Source organism: Narcine bancroftii, chromosome 5 (assembly GCF_036971445.1).
Source record: "Narcine bancroftii isolate sNarBan1 chromosome 5, sNarBan1.hap1, whole genome shotgun sequence".
Taxonomy (NCBI): Eukaryota; Metazoa; Chordata; class Chondrichthyes; order Torpediniformes; family Narcinidae; genus Narcine; species Narcine bancroftii.
The window spans coordinates 220,564,550-220,591,229 of record NC_091473.1 but is presented as its reverse complement, the minus strand read 5'-3'; the positions used below and the strand labels follow the sequence as shown (position 1 = coordinate 220,591,229).

Below are 26,680 nucleotides of genomic sequence, written 5' to 3'. Positions count from 1 at the left end.
AACATAAATAAAACTCTGGCAATATTCAGAACATCAAATAGCAACAACAAAGAGAGAAAGTGAAAATGTCAGTTATTCTCATATTTCCGCAACGTTGGCTATTTCCTGCTTCTCCACTTGTTAAAGTGCATTTCTCTCACAGTCCGACTCTGTAGTTGTAACTAGCATTCTCGATGATGCAATGGCTTGAAAACAACCTTCCTCGTCCCCACTTGAATCTTACCGTCAGTTTCATTCCGATAAACTCCGTCTGAAAATCTCTTTGAAACTTTTTAGCACCCTGAATGTTACACTTATTTTGTAACGTTGCTTTGTTATCATCTCTCCCATTCTATTTTCACATTCAAAATCCCATACATATTTTCTCATACTCAATCGCACTTCCATTTTTACTCAAGGAATTTCCATTGAATTCTCTCAATATTAAAATTAATTGCTTTCACTCTGAGAATATAATTGCAGTTCCATCACAGAGATAAATTCAATGGCATGTTTTCATTTTTTAATCTCATTCCTGCTACGTCGCTCTGAGTCTGATATTACACTTTCCTCTTTCTGAACTGATCTCATAGAATCTCCATCCCATGTGCAGTATTTGAACTGCATATTGGAACTTGATTCCCTCTCTCTCGACATTTGACACCAACTCTTACATGCTTATAATTTCACTCCCTCTCTTCGTTTTACAGATATGGTTCCCTGAGGGAATTTCGTCTTTGTTCATTCTTCGAGAAGACCATCTATTTCCTTTCTCGGAGAAAATCTCTCCACTAACACCTCTATTCATATTTTTTATGACTGTGGAGATCAAGCCTATTTTCAAATTATAAACGTTATTTCAATTCCTAAAATCATGGCTTATTGTCATTTTGTCACTCAATGTTTCGCACTTCATTCCCAGATTCTGTTCCCTGATTCTGAGAATCTCCATCAATTCGCTTATTTCTTGAACCGGATTTCTGTTCCCCAAGTGTCCGAATTTCACATTCGTCCAGTCATTTGAAAGCTCATTCCTATTCCTTTTGCTCTCATCCTCTCAACCGTGTTCTTCTGGTTGAATGTTCCATCCTCGTTCGAATTCTCTCACTCGCTTACGATCATATTTTATCCTTTTACCACTGACATAAGACGAAACAGAAATATCCATTCCTATATCCTGCCACTTTCGCGTTCCACTTTCACCAGAAGTTTTCATATTCCTCCAAGCATAAAGCTTTGATGGGTTCTTTCACACTTTTAGTCTCATTCCCTTTGCCGCAGTCTGGGAATGTCATTCCAATTTCGTCATTTTGGGAATCTTCTTCCGATTTCCTTAAACTTAAAAATGATGACTCCATTCTCGATCTCTGCCTCATTCCCGCTGTTTGAAAATTTACATGCTCTGGTGTCCAAGAGTGAATCATAAAGGCTACATCTATTGCATATTTGTGATTAAACATACTATCGAATATTCAACAGCGGTCAAATTTAGGTTTGCCTAGATGTGGAAGGAGCATGTTTACTCTTTGTGTTGGAATGGGGAAGAGAGATTGAGGAGGAGAGAGCGTGATGGTAAGAGGAAGAGAGGGAGGGAGAAGGAGGGAAAGACTCATAGATGGAAATATACAAAGATGAATTGCTGCCATTTCAGACGACTTGAACCCCGAGATCCACCTCACAGATACAAAAATATAGTCGTTGGTATCTGAAACATGTTTGTGTCATACAAACATGCACTGCAGTAGGATTGAGCTGTTGCCTATAAATATACTGAATTTATATGTTCAATAGCACATTTACCGCACTCGGAGTCCATGTACAACAAATGACATTCTCTCAGGATCTTCTCATTCACTGAGAGAGACACGTTTTCCGAAGTCTTAGAGGAGGGACGCTGTTTTGAGCTTCCTGACATTGCTTGAAGTTAAGTGCCATCGACTGGTTCGGTCTGTCCTTGGATGAAAATGCGAACAGCTGACTTGGCCAGTGGAATGGAACATGAGTTGCACCAGGTGCGGTTATAGGTCACGCGTGAGCTTCTGAGTGAAATACCCAAAGGTATTGAGGTTTGTGGGAGATGGTTGTGTGGATCCCGATTCCGCAGGGTGCTCACACGAAATGACTGAATTCAACTACAGTCTTGGTTGGATCATTCTTTAATCTGCAGATTGGGTTAATTTCATTCACCGCTACTACTGAACTGTCATTCAGGAATCAGTGACAAAAGTCCCCCCGAGCAGCTCCAATACATTCTTTTTTTTCCTGATCGGTAGCATTCTGAATAATGTAACACCAATCATAATCGACCTCATCTTTTAACAACCAATAATTAGTTCCTCTCATATACAAAGTATCTCTAAGTTAGTACGCTTGCTGTATAATATTTTACCAATCCTAAGACCACAGCTTATCAATACTAAAGCTAGTTTCTCACATCTGCGAAGTCTCAGGGTGCTAATCGGTGCAGGTGCATATCAACAAATGCTCTATTGTTCTCTCAGATGCTGCTGCGACCTTCATTGTTCTGACATATTTTGTGTGTCAGCTTTTAGCTAATTTCTATCTTCTGAGCATCATGTTGCTGAGCACGACTACACTAAACTAGCACCTAGTTCTACCAACAGTTTAGCCAACGTCCTCTGTTGCTAACGTTGTGTGTGACTAGCAGGCCCGATGCACGAGTGGCAGAACATGACACAGCGGTTGACGTGAGTGAACAGTGGACAGTGTGAGCGACCGGCAGACTCCATTGTAAAGCAAGAGACATTGACATCGATCTGGCCGGCCAGCCTTGTGTGTGTGTGTGTGTGTGTGTGTGTGTGTGTATGTGTGTGTATGCCCGTGTGTGGTTGTGTATGTGTGTGTTTAAGTGTGTGTGTGTGTGTGTGTGTGTGTGTATCTGTGTGTGTGTGTGTGTGTGTGTGTGTGTGTGTGTGTGTGTGTTCATGTGTGAGAGAGTTATCAAGAGCTACTCTGTGGCTCTACAGCGGAACGTTATATTGAGTTTCTAAATCGCAGGAGTTACTGAGTTATTTTGATGCTAATTCTTGATCTGCTCCGCTGGTTTGCATTTTCCATGCCCCGTCGGTATTCCATAAAGATTGGAATTGTTTTATGAATTTAAATAGTTGTACTTTTACACGTTAATCGCTCATTCTAACGTCTAATTTCATTGTGAAGATTTTAATGTTATTTTTATTTTAAGATATTTTGTAGGTCTGATTTGACGTTCCACTTAAAAGTTTATCGTAATTATGATTCGTTGAATTGGTACCTGCTGCTTTATATTGGGTGCATGCCTTAGGGTATTTGAACTAATGATAAAATATTGTTTACAACTTCTGCCTGGCACTGGCTTTGGACGTGTTCAATTAGATTCCTCGACTTCGTCAGTCGATGTTCCAATGGTACACCAAACGGTATTATCGTCGTATTTGTTTAGGTAAGAACCAATGCATAACTTTGTAACCTAATAAATGTATTATGAGCTCTACCAATTTAGCTACCTTTCTACCTCGGCACAGCCACGGTATTTCTGAGCTCTATACTATTTTCAGTTACTGCATGAGGTTCGGTTTGTTTAATGTATCGGGAATGCAAGAACAGATTGAATTCCTTGTGAGGTACGAAGCATTATTTTAATTGCAGGTCCCATGGTCATCGTCGTAGATGAACTAGTTTGTGTCATTTGAAGTCTGTTTAATTTTGATCATTACTTCGAGGGACTTTACTCCGAGGTTTCCTTTGGGATTACGTCAATCTCTCTTTGCCTCTGAGGGGTGATATTTTATTTGATCACACCTCGTTGTCAAATTAATTATTTAAATTGCGCCTGACGATAAAATAAAAACAAACAAGATTTCGTGGCTCCTCGCGTCATTGAGCACATTTCACAACTCGAGAGATGGAAGATTTCACTAGTTCCTTCAGTTGTTCCCTGAGCTTTTTCTGGGTAATGGTGTAAAGGGCCGTGTTTGTACAGCAGCTCAACAGCTGCAGCATGAAACCTTGGTCTTGCACAAAAATAGCTGGACCGGTAAACACAACGCGAACATAATACAACTGGACCCATATGAAATACCCTGTGAACAGCGACCATAACAGGATGAAATTCGCCGAGATAGCATACAGCAAAGTGACGGATTTCCTGCGGCTCTCCATCTCTGGGTCTCGAAAACTCTCCCGACTGCTGGCACCTCGAAGTCTTCTGCGCACCCTGCTAGTCACCAGAATATGTCTTACAGTTAACCCATTGAGCAGCAAAATGAGGACAAAGGGGATTGCCGGTGTGAAGATATAATGAACGAATGTGGCTGTTGCCCAATTCTCTGATCCCAGAACACCGACTCTTGTCAAACAAAACCAAGGGGAATTATCAATGAGATATTCACCTGTGAACATAAAATACCAGAAAATGTTCTTCGAAAAACTTAGCACGCTCGCCGTTCCAAGTACAAACGTCGCCGTTTTCTCGGTGCAATAATTCCTTTTCATCTTCTGGTAACAAATGGCTACAAACCGATCAAAGGTGAATGCGACGGTGTACCAGACAGACCAATCTGTCACTGTATAAACAAGGACGGCGTGAATATTACACAAAGGGATGGACTTGAGGAAACGGAAGTTGTACCTGTAGGCAATTGGTATCTGCCTCATTATCAGATCGAAGATAACGATCAGTAGATCCGCCGCCGCCATTGCAAGGAGGTAAAGCGTGACATTTTTGGACAGACCGCAGTTCCCTCGGGACAGGATCTTAATAGTCACTGATATTACTGTAAAAAAAGGAAAATAAATTATATTTCTGACGCTGAATAGAGTTCAGAAATAAACAGTAAACGACTGGTTACTTTACAAATCCCCCGAAAACTAAAGGAAGGTCGAGCCATGTTTATGGATTGTAACTGTGGGGAGAGTTGGTGACCAGAAACGAGCATCCTGTGTAAAAGCAATTTCTTGCCATGCATCTCTGCCGGGTTACATACGCATCTTACTCATAGCCAGGACTATGCACTGTGGGGTACTTCCAAAATAAATCCATGTGATTGATACCAGCTCGATTACCATAACTGCCGGCACTACAAGGGTGCTTCCGTGTCCATTTTACTGTAATTTTAGAACACGTTCCATTCTCTTTGGCTTGGCTTCGCGGACGAAGATTTATGGAGGGGGTAAATGTCCACGTCAGCTGCACGCTCTTTTGTGGCTGACAAGTCCAATGCGGGACAGGCAGACACGGTTGCAGCGGTTGCAGGGGAAAATTGGTTGGTTGGGGTTGGGTGTTGGGTTTTTCCTCCTTTGTCTTTTGTCAGTGAGGTGGGCTCTGCAGTCTTCTTCAAAGGAGGTTGCTGCCCGCCAAACTGTGAGGCGCCAAGATGCACGATTTGAGGCAATATCAGCCCACTGGCGGTGGTCAATGTGGCAGGCACCTAGAGATTTCTTTAGGCAGTCCTTGTACCTCTTCTTTGGTGCACCTTTGTCACGGTGGCCAGTGGAGAGCTCGCCATATAACGATCTTGGGAAGGTGATGGTCCTCCATTCTGGAGGCGTGACCTACCCAGCTCAGCTGGATCTTCAGCAGCGTGGATTCCATGCTGTCGGCCTCTGCCATCTCGAGTACTTCGATGTTAGGGATGAAGTCGCTCCAATGAATGTTGAGGATGGAGTGGAGACAACGCTGGTGGAAGCGTTCTAGGAGCCATAGGTGATGCCGGTAGAGGACCCATGATTCGGAGCCGAACAGGAGTGTGGGTATGACAACGGCTCTGTATACGCTTATCTTTGTGAGGTTTTTCAGTTGGTTGTTTTTCCAGACTCTTTTGTGTAGTCTTCCAAAGGCGCTATTTGCCTTGGCGAGTCTGTTGTCTATCTCGTTGTCGATCCTTCCATCTGATGAAATGGTGCAGCCGAGGTAGGTAAACTGGTTGACCGTTTTGAGTTTTGTGTGCCCGATGGAGATGTGGGGTGGCTGGTAGTCATGGTGGGGAGCTGGCTGATGGAGGACCTCCATTTTCTTCAGGCTGACTTCCAGGCCAAACATTTTGGCAGTTTCCGCAAAACAGGACGTCAAGCACTTAAGAGCTGGCTCAGAATGGGCAACTAAAGCGGCATCGTCTTCAAAGAGTAGTTCATGGACAAGTTGCTCTTGCGTCTTGGTGTGAGCTTGCATGCGCCTCAGATTGAAGAGATTGCCATCCATGCGGTACCGGATGTAAACAGCGTCTTCATTGTTGAGGTCTTTCATGGCTTGGTTCAGCATCATGCTGAAGAAGATTGAAAAGAGGGTTGGTGCAAGAACGCAGCCTTGCTTCACACCATTGTCAATGGAGAAGGGTTCATCCAAATGCTGAGCTTTATTCCATATAATTAACCGGTGCAGAGAGAAAGACATTTAAAATCTGGCGATGTATGTTGGGAGGAATCTGGCAAATTTATTGTTGGGAACAGATTGAGCACGGTGGTGTTAGAAATTAAAGTACCTTTAAAGAAATTGCTCGAGACAAAAATTGAGAACAAAGAACATTTATTACTACAACAATGCAAAATTGGGTGCTTCCCCTTACCCTGGGAATACACACATACACTGGGGCTCACCCAACTTTTATACAGTTGATTTCAGTATAGGAATACCCTCCCCCTTACATTCTTCTGCCTCCTGCTGGAGAGGTTTGGCATTAGGCAATCCTGCCTGCCTACGTGCAATTTCAGTATACTTGGGGGGGGGGTATCCTGTCGGTGTCCCTTCATGTTATTGTCCTTATTCACACCTTCCTGATTCTCGGGGCTACAGTCTCTTGATATGCAGAGTTGGCTCATCCTGTCTAGGGTTGGCTAATTTAATATGTATAAATCTGTGTAAGGTTAGCTAATTAGAAATGTATGACTTGGTACTTCTGTCCAGGGCTAGGAGACCCTTATCTGATCCAGACTACCTCAACTTCCTACATTCTATTGTACCTTACCATTCCTTATCTTAGTCTTATGGTCTTGTCACAAAGACTAGAAGATTCTTATGTTAATCGTGCTGACTCTGCTTTCCTGCATCCTAAGCCCCAAGCTTATCCTGTTTGAACTGGTTACAGCCATTTACTGATGGACTTTAGTTTCTTCCATGTTCATAATTTTAGATCAATTTTCCCATCTCTCACAGTGGCATTTTTTGTGGGGTTGTTGACAAGTAAACTCAATAAAGATCTTCTCCGGTAGGTTGAAATTCATTTCTGTTCGTGTTTTGACATGGTTAGTAGCTCCAATCCACTTCTTCGCAATCTGATTAACCTCTTTTAGATTGCATCGAAAATTTACTTCCTTGTCCTTTGATACTTGTCTCCCAATAATGACGCTACTCATGTGTTGGATTAGGGCGCCCACACTACGGGTGCTCAGCCGGTCAAAAATGCATTTACCCTGACCACGTCATAGGTAAGACATGCTTCCAATTGCAGCTCGTTAAAAAATTATATTAAGGTATTAGAGCTTGGGTAGGATGAACTACGGAACGTTCGGGAGGCTGATGAGGTGCTAAACATAAATTACAGGAAGGAGTCACACCCAGGAGACAGAAGGGAAAGGATAAGGGAACAGACAGTGGACATACGCTTGAAAATGACCACATACCAGGTACAAACACCGAAGGTAAGGCCACTGGAACAGAGTGTAACCCTGTGGATAAGGCCATATGCAGTGACCAGGAGTTCACTCATGAGGGGAACAATGATGAGATGAGATGATGTGGATGAGATCACGAAACCGGATGATATTTCCCCTTAGTGACAGAGTCCCGGAGATCTTCTAAAGAGTTAGGGTGAAAGCCAGAATTCGTGGAACATGTAGGGTCCAACGGTGTGGATAGGAAGAGTGATGAGCTCCTACTAAGTGAGTTCAAAGAGTTACCTGTGCAGTTGAAGGCCAGGACCTCCAGGATTATGATCCCAGTATTTTTACCTGTGCAACGTACCGATTAGGTAAGAAATAGGAGGATAATGCAGCATAATATATGGTTAATGAGATGGTGCAGGAGGGAGGATTTTGAATTATTGAGCTCTCTTTCAAGAAATGAGTGGTCTGTACCTGAAAGCCATTTTGCATCGAATCTGGAGTGGGACAAAGATCCTTGTGGGAATACATCCTTGTGGTACCAGATCCTGGGTATTCAAACAACATTTGTAGGGAGGTTGGGAACCAAAGCACCAGGGCAGATAGAGGAGTAGAGGATGATATATACCATAGAAGTGAGTGGTGGAGCAGGGAACCAGCAACCAGCTGAAGCAGTGAATGTGTCGCTTTTGCAGAGATATGTTGATGGGAAGGATATGGTCAGTTGGACCAGGCAAAATAATAGTTCGGCACAGACTAGAAGAAATTGGGGGCCCATTTCTATGCTGATATTTTCTGTTTCTATGATATATGGAGACAATTACACCGGGATAATTTAGGTAAGTACAAAAATCATAGATTCAGCGTTTAACATGTAAATTAAACTAAATTGCGTTGAACCGTTTTCGTGGAACATTGCAATGAATGCAAGTGTCCCTTGTTACGAGCCTAAAAGGACCCCAAGACAAATAGTTACCTAACCAAATATTGTTTTTAATTATCTTTAAACATGAAAACAGAATCAAGCTTTCACTTAACTCTATTAACTTAACTAAACCCAATTTAACTCCCTTCTAATTCAATGCGCATGTGTATGTGATGTGTGTGTAAATGTAAATGTCATTCTTCCAAGTTCTCTGGTTGCAGGCCATTCTTATACTGTGCACAGAATTTAACATGTATCAAGTTCCATAGGCTTTGGTGCTTGAAAAGTAAATGTTTACCACCCAGAAGGTTCTTGTTGCGTTTGCAGAGAGTGATTTGCTGTTCCAGGATTTCCACAACTGAGGTACCACCATTAGGCACATCAGTGCCTTGCTGATGAAACTTGCCCCATCAGGGATGTCCATCTTTCTTTCAGGCTATTACAGAGTGCATTTCTGTTTCATTTATTCAAAGGGAAATATCAGACAAATAGTACTTCCAGCTATCCACCACTCTGGAGCTTCTGTTTCAGTTCTAACAAGTTTCTTAACTTACAATGTACAGCTCTATCTCTCTCTCGATTTATCTCTCTGTCTCTCTCTCTCTCTCTCTCTTTTGTCTTTCTGTGCACTCGGTCAAAACCCTTGCATAGAGCTTTTTCACAACTAGAGCGGCTCCTCCTTCTAGCTTTAATGACGTCATTTCAATTAGCACTAACTTGTCAAATGTCCACAGCATTGTCCATAGTTTCAGAAAATTCTTCAATATGAATTCCTCAATATTTCAAATAAGATCATATTCTATCACACCCTTTGCTGTGAACATATTTGTTCCAGATGTGCAAGACCTTTCTTGGGTGACCATTTCGTTCAATGAAATGGCTCTGCACCGTTCCATTGAATGGGACAAGATACCAATGCAAAAGATGCTGCATTACAAAAGCCTAATGCATGGTCACGGCACGCAAGCATACACGCTTGTACACGCAGTGCTGACTGCGACGCATCGCATGCTTCAACGTCATAAATGACAAAGGACTTTAATCATTAACTTAGCATCTCTTTCCACTGTTGTTCCATGATCTGTTTTTTTTTGCTGCAGTGCATTCGGCCTGTTTTTCAGATTTCCAGCACTAATTGTTATTATTCCTCTTTGTTTTGCATATAATTGTGAGAATAAGAATGAACACCACGTGAAAATTGCACGGTCCGCCACGGAAGGGGAAAATAAGCTGTATATTCTTATCTCGAAGCGCGATAAAGAGTGCCGCTCCTCAGCTGGAACAATCTATAGTTACAGTATCAAGCTTTAGTTTAGTGAGACCATTCTTAATTGCTTCAATAATTTGCCTCCCGGAGCCAAATGAATCCTATGACAACTAAACTGAAATAATAGCCATTGTTCGTTTTTGAATGGGTTCCCTTTGCTTTCCATGATTTCCTGAAGATATTTGCAGACATTTATTGCATACTAAATTATTTCATGATCACGCTGACCATTTCCATCTACCAAACACCCCCTATCTTCCTTTGAAAGCCTTCCACTTGTCAGATGCCCTGATAACTAGTTTAGAACTTTCAACTGTGGGCCAATCCTGTCTTTTCCAGTAATTTCAACACTGAAGGGGTTACCGTAACTGGTCACGAAGTGATCTCTGATGGACATTTCAGGTACTTTCCCTGCTACGTTTCCCAAAATGTCGTCCAGTATCAGGCCCTCTCGGGTAGGGACGAATATATTTTTATTGTTGAAGACAATTTAATTGCCTACGTGAAATTATTGGGACAAATGGAAATACGAGGTTGCCAAGCAGTTCATTCTGTCTTGAATGTTGTTTGTGGCGCAACAATAAATGTTCTACTTTTGGAAGGATGGATTACTAAATGGATGTATCAACGTACCAGGAACACAAAGTACTGCTAGTATGTGATCGTAAATTTGAAACAATATTGCTGTTAGCTGTAATTTGGCAAGTTAATACACAGGGATTCAAGAAAGCAGAATCAACAAAAGTTGGAAAGAATAAAATGAGAATCGTTTCGGATCAATATCGTGCGCAGAAAAGCTTACCAGGAAGAGCAGTCATAGCCAAGATGGGATAGTAGATAACTTGAATTCCTCGGACCAGATAATATATTCGCCAATGCAATGGGCGTTCATCCCGTCTCAAAAACACTTCGAACGCCCAGAAAATATTCTTCCTCGTGGTTGGATCATTCTGATCCACGGTTCCTATATCCATATCAGTGAACATTTCTGCACTTCTGTTTTCAGATGTAAATCCTTCTAGAGACTGGCAAAGCGGGAGCTGGTACCCTCACTTTCAACTAACGGCAACTGCAAAATAAATACCACATTAATAGAGGAAGTGAATCCCTTGTGACATATTCAGATCCACTGAGGCTGTCGTTAATTATGTGCGCCAAAACAAACATGTTGATTCAACTCCTCTCCGCTCAACGTTTGTATCACAAAAAGTAGAACAGTTATCAGTCTGCACGTGTGTAAGAAATGGTCATCTTTTCGGTGATCCATGATTTCGCCGTTGATGCGAGAGAACCAGTAGACATAGGGAGGGAAATGAGGCTGTCAATGTTGTAGATCGTCTTTTCAAAACCTTAATAAGGTGCAAGACAGAAGACAAATAGCAATGTTTTCGCATCCCAATGTCAAACTGCAGAAGGACTGTTGAATAAATTGCAATTTAATCAATGATGTACAATAATAACGATTATAAAGTAGTTATTTCTGGAACGATATAAATGTTTGTGATACACGACGGTCAATTTTGACTCTGTACGAATTTAGTTTCTGACATGTTCAATTCAACATGTTGCTATGAGAATAAACCATCAAGGTACCCGCTTGAGAGTAAACCGTCAAGGTATCTGATCTGCAACATGATGCTATACTGGGACCATTTGTGGCTGGCAGTATGCCAGTGGAAAGCATTGTGATGTGACCGCTGGAGATCTTGCAGCTGTCCGTGATCTGAGTTAAATTCATGCTGTGCACGAATAAAGCCGGACATATCGTTAAAAAGGGCAACATTTATTATTTCTACATTCTAGTATCTGCAGAACATGTTTTCGTATAATGAAGATATGTGTTTCTGTCCCAGTATTTCGATGTATGCATTTTTGCTAGAATTCCGGACTTTCTTGTATTTGAAACATTGCCACACTTTCAACGTGACAACTCAGCAATTATCGACAGAAGTAATATAGTTGGCAAGACCAATGGCAGGCAAGACACATGAGGAATTTAATGGGTAGAAGTATGAATTTTTCTATTATGACAAAATGGACAGGAGGATACGAGGAAAACACCATGACATACTGGTAAATTAAATCGCAGGTCGTTGTATGAAGCGGGCAATGCAAAGTAAGAAGGGAGTTAACAAACCTTTTGGACGTTTGGCATACATGGATAGGTTATGAACTAAGCGATAAGCCACTACTAAACTATGGCAACAGATTTAAAACTCCATGATTTCAGAAAGAGCGAGAGGATATTCATAATGTGAAGATGTTAAACGAAACGGTGTTGAACATGAGAAAAATAAATTAATGAAAGGTCTGTGATTGTTCTTCTTATAAGAAATAATTTAAGGGGCTTTTCGGTCCGGTTTTCCAATAGATTTAAGTTATCAGGAAAAGTAAATAAACTACAGGCATTGTGTCAACCTTCCATAGGAACTCTATAGAGAGCGTCCTGGCAGTCTGCAGCACGGTGAGGTACGGTTGCTGCAGAGAAATGGATCAGAAGACAGTCCACAGGACCATGAGAGCGGCAGAAAATAACAATGGGGTCTGCATCCTACCCCCTACCCAACCCCCCAACCCCACTCCCACCGCAATCGATGTGATTATTGTCTGAAGTGGACACGCAAAATCATTGGGGATCTCTATTCCCCTGCAAGCAGCATCTTTCAGTTGCTCCCATTTGAAGGATTTACAGGAGTATTAGAGCAGCAGCACAAGGGTGAGGAATAGCTTCCTCCCACAGCCAGTGAGAAGGCTGAACCACAAAAGGAACTGCTCACACTAACCATCCGAGACTCTCACATGCATAAAATAATATCTATTTGTGTATTTGTACAGTTGAATTACTTGTCATGCATATGTATTGTTTCTATGCAAGTATGTTATGTCTGGTTGTGTTTCTGCATGTTTTGCACCAAGGACCAGTGAACGCTCTTTCGTCGGGTTGTACTTGTACAATCAGATGACAATAAACTTGATTTGAAAATATCGGAAGGACGGAGCAAATTCTGCACTTTTAGAGGCAATTAAAGAGACTTTATTGAGGGGAGATCCTATCTGAAAAATCAGAATTGACTTCAATTGGCTGCTGAGAATGACTCACTTGGGAGAATGTTCCAATATATCAGAATCCATAAGATATGAGACAACCTAGCAAGCTAGATCTAAAATTCACAGTGATTATAATGCAAAGACAATGGTCTAGGGTTTTTGTTCCTCGAGTAGTTTTCTCTTACACAATGCCATTGCCGGGTTAGCAGGATGTACAAAGCAATAACAGAGTGAATTCAATCGGAATTGAGAGATGATGCGTTTTGACAATGACGCTGAATATACATAGTTGAACTCTGACAAACAGAGAGAAACCAAAGCATTTTTATTCCTAAGGAAATGAGCACAAGTCGATTTGGTGTTCGGAAAGTAGATTAGATATTTGCGCTCACTAGCCAAGTAAAGTATATTAGAGCAAGGAAGTTGTTGTACAATTGAGTAAGATAACAGTCAGGCTATAATTGATCTATAGTGTACAGTTCTGGTCACCATGCAGCGAGACTGTATACCGCATGGAAAAGATTCACTGAGATGTTACCCATGTATATGAGAAGTAAATGGGAAGATACGACTGTTTTGCTTGCGGTATAGAAGTCGGAGGGGGCCCTAACATTATTGCAGAAAATTACATGGGGGATAGATTTAGAAGCTCGTGAGGAACTCTACGCCTTGCGTGAAGAATCCTTCGGAGATGGGAAAATTAGATTGATACCAAGTACTCCGTATGCTCTAATCAGAAACAAAAGAAAATTTGTTTGCTGGAGGAACTCAGCGAATGGAGCGACATCAGTCGCGAAAATTAATAGGTATGCCTCAATATGAAGGGGTGGTTTAAAAATTGAATGCGCTACCTCATCGATTGGTGTTCCGTCGAACATTGAAATGAGCACTTGATGGCACAATATGCCACAGGTCGAATACTGGAAATGCGTTTGGGTAGTAAATGCTCTTCCTGCCCGAAACAAACAGGGAGGCTGCAAGGACTGGTTCAGTGTTGTATGGCACTACAACTCTGCTGGATCCTATCTGGCTTGCTGAGTACGTCCAGCGATATTTGTAAAATAATAATATGCTACTCGAGATACTGCAATACTGACCAGAACAAAAGGAGAATAAAACCTGAATTTTCTAAAAGCATTTAACGATTTAAAATTCTAATATTTACATGTATTAAAAGAAAATCTCCTCTCAGTAACATTATCCATGAAATTATAACATTACACACCCTTGTTACTTCCCCTGATTGAGAATTCCGATGGTCTTTTTCAAGCTTTACACGACTAAATGTCAATACCTATTTCTATCATGTAGAACAGACCACAGATATTCAAATGGTTTTCAAAGCTATTTTTTCCTCTCCATTAGCTACACAGGAACAAACTGGAATTTGAAGAAGAGAACTGGCGCCTTAGAGATGAATGCTTTTAGATGGTTTCATTTATCATTTCAGAAAACTATAATTTGCACAGGATATGTGAGCAAAACAAAGTGAAAATCTGGAGAAAAAAAAGGTTTACATTTTGACAGGCGTTTCGACATTCTTAACAGAGATTGTTTATTTTTTATAGGTTAGAAGTTCACTGGAAAAGAATCAAAACCTGGTGACTATAATTAGCTGAGACTTCGTTGAAAAGAGGAATCGAGTCGAGGGATTGATTTATTCTGCTATCAAGCATGCTTACATGATACTTTTCTGACGCTCATTCCACTGCTGCATGATCGTATTCACGTTTAAGTAATTTAAAGCGTTGTAGCTCTGCCCATTCGCACAACTAAGGCTTTCTGTGAAGTGAAATTAACGCACAAGCTGCAGATGCTGGAACATTGAGCAAGTTAAGAAGTGCCGGAGAAGCTCAAAACGGTCAACCAGTTTACCTCTCTCGGCTGCACCATTTCATCAGATGCAAGGATCGACAATGAGATAGACAACAGACTCGCCAAGGCAAATAGCGCCTTTGGAAGACTACACAAAAGAGCCTGGAAAAACAACCAACTGAAAAACCTCACAAAGATAAGCGTATACAGAGCCGTTGTCATACCCACACTCCTGTTCGGCTCCGAATCATGGGTCCTCTACCGGCACCACCTACGGCTCCTAGAACGCTTCCACCAGCGTTGTCTCCGCTCCATCCTCAACATCCATTGGAGCGCTTTCATCCCTAACGTCGAAGTACTCGAGATGGCAGAGGTCGACAGCATCGAGTCCACGCTGCTGAAGATCCAGCTGCGCTGGATGGGTCACGTCTCCAGAATGGAGGACCATCGCCTTCCCAAGATCGTGTTATATGGCGAGCTCTCCACTGGCCACCGTGACAGAGGTGCACCAAAGAAAAGGTACAAGGACTGCCTAAAGAAATCTCTTGGTGCCTGCCACATTGACCACCGCCAGTGGGCTGATAACGCCTCAAACCGTGCATCTTGGCACCTCACAGTTTGGCGGGCAGCAACCTCCTTTGAAGAAGACCGCAGAGCCCACCTCACTGACAAAAGGCAAAGGAGGAAAAACCCAACACCCAACCCCAACCAACCAATTTTCCCCTGCAACCGCTGCAACCGTGTCTGCCTGTCCCACATCGGACTTGTCAGCCACAAACGAGCCTGCAGCTTACGTGGACTTTTTACCCCCTCCATAAATCTTCGTCCGCGAAGCCAAGCCAAAGAAGATATATACAATCTTGTTGGAAGAAAGTACAATTGTTTCTGGAATACCTGTATAAGATTAAAATACCTTTAGATCCGACAGTATTTTTATTGGGTAGTGGTCTGGGATTAGATAAATTTCAACTTGCTTTTGTATATTTAGCATTATCTGTAGTGAAAATATGTATTGCTAGTACGTGGAAAGATACGAATATGATTGATATTAATAGATAGCATAATGAGATGAAATATTGTTTAATAATGAAAAAAACACATATGTTTCACATAACTATAGCTTTTTTATTAATAAGTGGTTATATTCAAAATATTTACATTGATTAGATCTTAATATGTATGCTTAATTTTTATTTTTTTTTCTCTTTATGGCTCTCCTTAGGAGAGTTGGCTGGAAGCAGGGTCTTCTTTTTTTCTCTTTTTATTTTTTCTTTCTTTATTCTTATATATATAAAATATATCATTCATGTTTAGTTTATTGATATGTATGTTACATATTATCTGTATGTTGAACAAATAAATAAAGTTTTTAAAAAAACCTTCTGCGGCTTCATTCAATTGTGGGCAGAGTATTTCCATTTCCATGCAGTTATGTGCCCTGACATTATAATTTCAATAGTGCAACTGTAGAAATTGGTAAGTGGGGCAGGTGACATGCCAAATTTCCTCATGCTATTCAAGAAATAGAGCTGATGGATCAGTAAAGTTCATGGGAATTATTTACTCCAATGGGTTTACCGATGTCTATTATTCAGTGGATAATCTTGTAATGCAGACTGAAGTGTCTTCAACCCCTTCTTATGAACGGCTTTTCATCAGCTATTTAATTTTATTGACATCATACTAGAGGTTGTTTTGCTCGTACCAAGTCACCTGTATATCTATCTCCGTTATGTTTCCTGACCCGTTAGTGTTAGACGTTTGCAATTTGCAATTGTAAATATTTTAGATTAGTACTTTGGTGTTGCATTGCAAATACAGCACATTTTTGATCGTGACAAGACAATCTGTGATTGAAACAATTGGACATGCCCTCTTTTCATATGACGTTTATGTCCAGCATTACCTTCATATCATCCAAAAACTTCCTCTCCTGCTCAGGCTCTCATAACATGCCAACAGTGTGCACACTCATCTATGTTGTATTTAATTCTTATTTCATTCATTTTAACATTCAGTTGGTTAAATTCATTCGATTGCTTGAACCATTTTCTATTAATTTCACTACCTCCAGTCCTAAAATCCACTTAATTCTGGACCGAAAACTTTTGATTATGATTGTGCATTGTTATTCCTTTCAGATGAATATAAGTCCCCCACGTTTATTATAAAATATGGGTGCTCTTCTACTTCTACTTGGAGTAAAACATGAAAGGTTCCAGATGCTGTGATCATAGAATAAAAACAAATAAATGCTGGAGGGAAACAGTAGATATCAAACCGACTTTTCGGGACTGAGCCCTTCATTAAGGTAAGAAGGACACTGAGTCACCCGCTGAGTTCCTCCAGTATTTCTGTATTTTTCATCTACTTTTTTTGCTATGTTTCATTTTTCCTTTGTAAACCTCACTGCAGAAGGTCTGATTACACTTAATTTATTTTGCCTGCAGCCATGCTGGTTTTCTGCACACTTACTGTATATCATTCGATAGGCAAGTGAAATTATTGTTAAACTTATTTCATTTTTTCTCTCGGTACCTATCTAATTAGAATCCTGCAATAAAAATTTTGTCTGTACCCTTGTTAACATTTCCCACCACCCACCCTTAACCAGCTTCTTTTATTTTTCTAATTCTTACTGATATCTTTACATATAGCTTTCTCTGTTTTTAAACATTTCTCACCTTATCTAAGACATGCTTCAAAATTATTGGCCTTTTAACGAAGACAAGGGCAAGATCCAAGAGAAATTCAATGTAGGACCGAGGGATTAGTGAAATTAAAACAATGGCTTGTGTCAGGAATGAGTGAGTGAGTGAGTGGGTGGGTGGGTGGGTGGGTGGGTGGGTGTGTATTATATGAATATGTATACATTTATATGACCGTTATAGTACTTTGTGTTTCTTTTTGTGGTGTTATTTCAATAATTTCAATATAATATATCTCTACCTATTGAGTTATCAGGTGCAACTCTGTGGCTCAACAACGGAACATTATATTAGTGTAACAAGATTGATAAATCCCCGTTATGCAATGATTAACTATAATTTTTTACATCAATTATATTTAACACCTGAAAAATTAAAAAGGTATGATTTTCATGAATCAGACTTGTGTTTTTGATGTGGTGATACGGTTGGAACATTTTTTCATGCTGTTTGGTCATGTATACATATACAATCTTTTTGAAAGAAAATTCAATCGCTTTTAGAATACCTGTATAAGCTTAAAATACTTTTAGATCCGACAGTATTTTTATTGGGTAGTTTGCAACCTCTGAAAAGCTTGGGATTAGATAAGTTTCAGCTTGCTTTTCTATATTTAGTTTTATCTGTAGCAAAAAAATGTATTGCTAGTACATGGAAAGATACAAATATGATTGATATTAATAGATGGCATAATGAGATGAGATATTGTTTAATAATGGAAAAACTTACACATGTTTTGCGTGATAATTATAGTTTTTTATTAATAAGTGGTCGTTATATTCAGAATATTTGCATTTCAATTTACATTGATTAGATCTTAATATGTATATTTAATTTTTCTTTAATTTTTTTTTCTTTTTTCTTTCTTTATGGCTCTCCTTAGGAGAGTTGGCTGAAGGTGGGGGGGGGGGTCTATACACACACACACACACACACACACACATATATATATATATATATATATATATAAAGTAACGTTCATGTTTATGGTTAATTATTGTATATGTCATGTTATTTGTTTTTTGAACGAATAAATAAAGTTTTTTAAAAAAGGGATGGTTATAGAATTCCGGAGGAATGGCAGAGCTTACCTCCCGGTCCGCAACAAATGTGCTGAGGTTGAAATAGCAGACGGCTATGTGTGCCACGGGGTACACATCTCAAATGACTTGACCCACGTTGATGAGTTGGCCAATAGAGCAGAAACCAAAAACCAGCATCCAATTAACTACTTCTACAAATGCACCATTGAAAGCATTCTGTCAGGTTGCATTACTGCTCCCTCCAAGGCAGCAAGAAAATGCAGGCGGTTGTGAGCATGGCTCAGCCCATCACACAAATCCACTTTCACCATACGCTTCATCTGTAGTCCCTGCCGCCTTGGGAAAAGCAGCCAAAATATTGAAAGACCCATCCCGCCCCGCCACAATTTCTTCACTCCTCTCCCGCCTGGAAGAAGGTTCATGACAATAAGATCACGCGCTACCAGATTCAAAATGCCTTTTTCCCACCATTATTAGAATTCCGAACGATCCCTAAAATTGTAAAATGTTTCCATTGCTCCCTATCAACTAATTTCTCTTTGCAACTCTGCACTTTCCTACTGTTATACGGTGTCTTATTTGTTGTCCTATATATAAAATGTCAACTGATGTGCTCGCTTAATGACATCTGTCACTGAATATTGATATACGTGACGATAAATTTAAACTTCAAACTTTCACTTGCATCCTCTTACGCGGATAAATATCAGCAGTTGGAAATCTAAAACGAGGTGGAAAGGAGTGTTCATGGAAGTGTGATGAATGTGAGCAAATTAAGAAGATGTAATCCACCCCAACTGATTGTTCAAACACTTAAAAACACGCGGATGCTCCCTGATGCTGAATTAATCTATACTTAATACTTTAGTAGAAAATAAAATATTTGACGGTCGGAGCTACAATAAAACTGAATGAGAATAGATTAATTTATCTCCGACACAAGCTCTGAGGCGAAATCTAAAGCTTAAATGCAAGAGTGCAGCGAACTGTGGACATAATCTCCAATTTAGGCCTTATCTGTGCTACTCATGATTTTATATCCATCTCCAATGTCCACGCAGCATCTTGCAGTGCAGGGGAAACAACCCAGAGCTCTCCTAATAAGTCGGGCCGCCAGTCCGGCAACATCCACGAAAAAAGAAAATCACAAATACACCAGATGCTGGAATCGAGAACGTGAGCAGAGATGGAAGGCCGAACAGTTGAGCTATGTTGTCGCTTCAAGCTTGGGTTCAGGCTGCCAGCCATCTGATTTCTCTCAACATTGCCATGGAGATATCTCAGTCCTTGGCTCGTGTATTGCCAATGTACACGTAAATTCGAGGAATATATATATATATTTTTTTAAAATTATATTATATTCCTAGTAAATAGCATGAAATCCAATGGCATGGACATTGAGGTTTCTAGTTTTAAGTCACCCCATTCACAACCAGTTCAAAAGTTCCTATCTCTAATTTACTGCTCCACCTCCTGTTCCGACTATTTCCTCAAATCTCTATCTTCGCAAACTATCCCTGCCTGCAGCCGTTCTCCATCTCCCAACATCTGTCCAGTATTCTGTCACTTCATGGGCCTTCCCAGCCCTTCCCCTTGCCCCTTTTCTGGGCTTGATATTCCCCTTTCGCACTCGCGATGTAATCTCCCTACCCGAAACACTGAGGCTTTCCAACTTCTCTTTTCTTTCACCCAACATCCTTGTGAAATTTATCTTTCTTTTTTTTGTGTGTGTTAATTATATCCATTCCATGGTTAAAAGACCACATCTGCAGGGAATAGTGATCTCATCAACGACTTGAAAATTTTAAGAGAAGTCCAACTCTTGAACTCAATTCACTTCCTGCAGGATGTCTAAGAGCAGCAGACAAACGCAACACGAATAGCTAAACTCTTCCCTCTAAGTTGCGCATTACCCTTTGTTCAAATTTAATCAAATCTATCTCCATTACTAAGTTGAATTTCAAAAAGTGTTGCCCAGCAGAACTAGCAGGTTATCTTCATCAGAGGGTACAAACAGTCCGCACTCTGTAATTTTTCTGCGACAATTAGAAGTGGTGATTTCATCTGCGACATTCAGACTCTAAAAATGTTTTAGAAGAAATGTGATTGGGAGTAGAATATAGAGAGCAAGTTGATCCAGGGAATTATTAAACCGTGCAATCACCGAATATTTAGAAGGTCGATGAATTAATTGTGTTGAGGCACAAAGAAAGGACACCACCCAGTCTCTTCCTACATTACATTCAGCGATCGATCACTCTACAGATCACTGCTTTTGAAATAAACAATTCCTTGTATTACTCAATTAAAACTTATTTCTCGTGTTCCTGCCTGCTCTCACCCGCAGCATTCTGTTGTTATCCAAAACACAGTGCATAAGGCAACGAAGCCCTGTGTCATTTGCACATTATGAATAACAGAAAACAATAGAACACCCCCGAAACAAATCCCCAGCGAACACCACTACTCATCTTCTACAGGGTTTACATCAGTTTTCCGTATCAAGTTTAGAAAACTTTCTATCTTTGTTTTCAAGCCAAATGTTCTGTTCTCAGTCCAGCCACTTTAATGGTACCTGATGAGGCGCTTTCTCTAAACCTTTGAACATTGCACAGTGCGCATTTATCTTACCCACTCAATTCGTTTGCTTGTCAAGTCATTACATTAAATCGATGGAACAATATTTGCGGGTAAGGATTCTTATCCTTCAGCTGGCTGTGCTTGACCTAATTAATTTATTTTACCTCTTCAGATAATTACCAATCCCATTTCAATATGATATTTGGTTTTTTTTACAATCTGGGCACCTTGGGCTAATTTAACTTGCAGGACACAAATAGCCTCTAAATTTTGCACGTCCCTGTAATATGTTCAACAGAAGTTTGACAATATTTGTTACTCATTCTTTTTTTCATTTGGTTTGAACAACATCAGAGCAAGTCTTCCCCGATTTCTTTCAATTCAAAAAAATTTAAAGTCAAATTTTGTTTGAGAAATTTGAAGTCGCGATAGCCACATTGAAAATCGGAAGCCCTGATTGTTTGTGTTGCACGAAAGGCAATCAATCGATTGCATTCAGTCTCGTCAATATAGAGTCCTGTCCAACGACGACGTGCTCATTATAAATCCACCTTGAAATAAATACAAATAATTCCCAGAAGCCTATCTCCGACGTCTTGGTTTTACCAAGGACGAATGGAGATATATATTTTAGTCCTTAATAAATCCTTTGCCGTTCATCTTGTTCCGTGTGATCTAATCTTTCACTCCTTATCCGTGCTGTAAACGGTTATATGGTTATATAGTTATATCTGTTCGTCACCAATAGCCACAGGGAACATATTCCCTCACTTGGATTTCCTGAAATTCTTCTTATAGAGCTGCAATGTGGCCTAGAAAGGGATCTCCATCATCACTAAAGATACTTAATGTACAGTTTTATTTTAAGTGAACAAAAAGTGTTTCAGAAGCTGAAATTAAGACAACAAATCACTGTCAAAGCCAAATGAAATGTCTTAAATATAACTGGCAATATTCATTTCTACGCGTTTATTACGTTTTTCATGAGCTAGCAAGTCTAATACAGTACTATTCAACAGAGTTAATTTTGGTGTGTGTGTGTATCTCAAGTTAACAGTGTTTTAGTTTTAACTATCCTGGGACAATAGTAACAGAAGTTTCACTTCATGTCTTGTCTTTTTGTGACACTGGACCCTTGTCCAATTTTTACAGTGTTTTATTTGCGTTGAGAACCAGGTGAAGCTAAACCACAATGCAGTTATTGTTATGTGTGTTTAAAGTCGTACACAGACAATGAGCAAATGTTCTGAAAAATGCTGGACACAACAGTGGCACTTTTGTGTGGAAAAATACAGTGCTCAAAACATAATGACAAGTTACCACATAAGGTGGTCAACTGTAACCAATCATAAGTGTGTCGGTTCTAACAATTTCCACGTTGATAATCTTTCATTATCTAACCTGGGAATTCTTGTTTAGAAAGAATTTTAAAAATAACCAACATTATTGAAAATCTTCTGTGACATCCTGGTCAGAAAATTGGTTGCTGAAAACTAACTTGCCAATGATTTTTATATTTGGGCAAAAGAATATTTACATTTTGGAAATGTCTCTAAATAAGCTTTTTTTTTTAAATTTTGGGTTTGAAATTAAGTCCATATTAGCAGTGCCTTGCTGACCTGCTTCATCACCATTGCTACATTATACTTCATTATGTACTTATTCTTAGATGTCAACATTCTAAATATGATGTGAGACACTGAACTCATTGCCTATTCGTCAATTGGCCATATAATTTTTGATATCCTCAGTGGGTACAGAGACCTTTGGCAATTGGGATGGATGTTCTTGTCCTTACCTAATTTTGACAAAAGATGTTGAAGAGGACTAAAGCACAAAATGTTATATCGTCCGATGCGTAATTTGACATTTTTCATGACACAACGGCAAACGCAACCATGTTCATACAATCGAATACAGAAGGCTCCAGATGCTGGAATCTGTGTTAAAGCAAACTGCTAGAAGAACATTAAGAAGGTACTGTGGGGCAAAGAAGTGGCTGACATTTCAGGTCAAAACTATGTATCGGAGATGAGCATGCAAAGGGAAGGTAGGAAACATTTTTCAAACGGAACCGAGTGGATGGGGATGGAATGGTGTATTAAGAGGTTTAAACTTGATAAATGGACAAAATATCTGAGTGGAGAAAGGCAAATGGAATTAGGCGCGAGAGGGTCCCAAAACGAAGAAATTGCGATTGGGCTGGAAATCGTGATTAAAATGAGGCGAGACAGAAGAGTGTTGACGGGAATGGTAGTGGTAGTGGAACAATCCTAATCCCCCACCCCCACCCCCAAAATAACATGGAAACTGTCGTTCCAGCCATAAATAGCACACTTTCCTGCACTGTCCAAAACGTTTTACCCAGGTTTTATTAATTTACAGGAGCTAACATAACTTGCTTTGTTATTTTCCATGCCCTTTCCGCCTTTTATTCCTGGGACAAATGCACGCTAAATTAGTGTTTCTCATGAAGACAGATGAGATGCATTTAAAAAAAGTTAATACTTTTTCAAGCTGGGTAGTTTCATATTCTCTCATCAATGATTTCATTCACGGTTATTGTTACAATTTCAGACAAATGCAGCATTTTCATTTTATCTCACACAATGATATCGGCACGGTTGTCAGCCGTTTCATTTTTTGCTCCTCAATTATATTCAAGTATGTCCATTTTCTTTAAAAATGCATCACGATGGTCAGGTGCAATTGATCGTTACAACACTTAAGTTATACACACTGACAAAGGCTCAGCCAGGCGTTTGGCTACTACCTCAGAAGGGGAGTTAATTGACAGATAACTCATCGAATCTACCAGCTGAAATCAAAGTTTATTCTCAAACATGGTGGCGTAAGTGATTGAAGAAGCAATTCAGGACATTCAAGGTTAAATGATTGCATACTTTGCGACTTTAAGTGACATTTAGGAGATCAGGTTTCATTTTCGTCACAGAAAAAAAAATCAAAGTATTGGTCAAAATAAATGTGCATTGTCTCGAAATATCATAATCACTTACCAGGCACACCAATCAAATGGTACATTTTCTTGAAACGGTCCTCAGTGGTGAAGGGGAGATATATTAGCCAAACCTCTACTTTTTAAAAAAAACTTTATTTATTTGTTAAAAAAAATAATATCACATATACAATTAACCATAAACATGAACGTTATTTTTTATATATATATATTTTTATATATATATATATGAAAAAAGAAAAGAACACCCCCCCCCCCACCTTCAGCCAACTCTCCTAAGGAGAGCCATAAAGAAAAAAGAAAAAATATTAAAGAAAAATTAAATATACATATCAAGATCTAATCAATGTAAATTGAAATGTAAATATTCTGAATATAACAACCACTTTTAATAAAAAAATAATTATCACGTGAAACATATGTACGTTTTTCCATTATTAAACAATATTTCATCTCATCATGCCATCTATTAATATCAATCATATTTGTATCTTTCCACGTATTAGCAATACATTTTTTCGCTACGGATAAAGATAAATATACAAAAGCAAACTGAACCTTATCTAATCCCAAGCCTTTCAAAGGTTGCAAACTACCCAATAAAAATACTGTTAGATCTTAAACTATTTTAATCTTATACAGATATTCTAAAAACTATTGAATTTTCTTCCAAAAAGATTGTATGTGTATACATGACCAAACACCATGAAAAAAAGTTTCAACTGTATCGCCACATCTAAAACACAAGTCTGATTCATGAAAACCATACCTTTTTAATTTTTCAGGTGTTAAATATAATTGATGTAAAAAATTATAGTTAATCATTGCATAATGGGCATTTATCAATCTAGTTACACTATCATAACAGATATCTAACCAATCATCTTCTGACAAAATATAACCAGTATCTGCTTCCCATTTACTTTTAGATCTATCCCAACCCTTTTTATCCATACCATTCTGTAATATTTGATACATAGATGAAATATAACCCTTCTCTGGTACCTTCATAAAAAAAGTCTCAAATTTAGGCATTTCAGGTAAAATCATATCTCTACCAAACTTACATCTTACCAAAGATCAAATTTGATAATATAAAAACAAAGAATTCTTATGAATACCAAAACCTTCTCTCATCTGATTAAAAGATAAAAATTTACCCTCTTTAAAACAATCTCCCAAATTTTTTCACACCTTTAAATCTCCAATGCAATAAACTTCGATTATGTATTGAAAAAGGAATAAGTTGATTATTATACAAGAGTCAAAGCCGATCATTTACCCCTAGAGCCTGTCATTTTTCTTTATCCATAACTTCATTAAATGTTTTAACATAGGCACATTATATTGTTGAAACAAATTTATATTCCATCTAAACAAAAATTGATGTATTTCAAATTCAGAAATATTTGCCATCTCAATTTTGGCCCAACTAGGAGGCCATACCAAATCCATCAATGAACTAATAAATTTAAGTTGGGCTGCTTCATAATAATTTTGAAAATGTGGTAAACATAATCCCCGTAACTCATATTTCCAAGTTAATTTATTCAAAGCCACTCTCAAAAATTTACCTCTCCATAAAAACTCCCTATCCATTTTATTCAAATCTCAAAAAAAAATATTATCAGGTAAATACGGAATAGATTGAAATAAATATTGTATACGTGGAAAGATATTCATCTTAATTGTATTTATCCTACCCATTAAATTAATAGGTAAATCTTTCCATTTGATCAAATCAATTTTAATTTTTTTCATTAACGGAACATAATTTAATTTATATAAAGATTGATAATTAACATTCAAAATTACACCCAAATATTTAATTCGATCAGTCCATTTCAAATTAATAATATTCTTATAAACTGAATAATCTCCTTCACTTACCGGTAATATTTCACTTTTTTCCCAATTAACTTTATATCCAGAAAGACATCCATATTGTATTAAACACTCCTTCAAGTGCAAAAGTGACTGAGCTGGGTTTATTAAATACACCAATACCTCATCAGCAAATAAATTAATTTTATACTCCTCGTCTAAAATTTTCATACCTTGTATCTGTGTATTTTGTCTTATCAATTGTGCTAAAAATTCAATCACTAACGCAAACAAAGCTGGTGATAAAGGACAACCCTGACGAGTTGATCGAGATAGCTTAAAGGGTTCAGAAATCAAACCATTCATCAATACTCTAGCTACCGGTTTACTATATAGAGCCCTAATCCAACCAATAAAAAAAGGACCAAACTTGAATTTCTCCAAAACTTTAAACGAAAAGTTCCATTCAATTCTATCAAATGCCTTTTCTGCATCTAGTGATATCACCATCGGATGATCTGAAGATTGTTGAAATCTATTAATCAAACTAATCATGCACAAAATGTTATTTGAAGCATATCTATTCTTTATAAAACCTGTTTGATCGATATGAATCAACTTAGGTAAAAATTTAGCCAATCTATTCGCTAATATTTTAGCTATTATTTTATAATCTACATTTAACAACGAAATTGGTCTATATGAAGATACCTTCAAAGGATCTCTATTTTTTTTTGGAATTACTATAATTAAATGACTAGAACAAGACTCAGGTAATTCAGAATGTTCTCCAACTTGACATAATACATCCCCAAACACTGTAGATAAATCATCATAAAAATCTTATAAAATTCAACCAAAAATCCATCATCACCAGGCAATTTACCGTTCGGCATTTCCAGCATAGCAATTTTTATT

The 26,680-nt window shown here is 38.8% G+C and overlaps 1 protein-coding gene across 1 annotated transcript; it reads right to left on the bottom strand.

Moving 5' to 3' along the window:
- Positions 1-3,572: 3,572 nt before the first annotated feature.
- On the bottom strand, positions 3,573-11,407 carry LOC138764895 (probable G-protein coupled receptor 139). The gene is made up of 2 exons (XM_069941327.1): positions 10,570-11,407; positions 3,573-4,754 (listed from the first exon to the last, which is right to left on the bottom strand). The coding sequence occupies exons 1-2, from the start codon at positions 10,751-10,753 to the stop codon at positions 3,856-3,858; spliced, it is 1,083 nt and encodes a 360-aa protein (XP_069797428.1). The 5' UTR covers positions 10,754-11,407; the 3' UTR covers positions 3,573-3,855.
- Between the last annotated feature and the right edge of the window lie 15,273 nt (positions 11,408-26,680).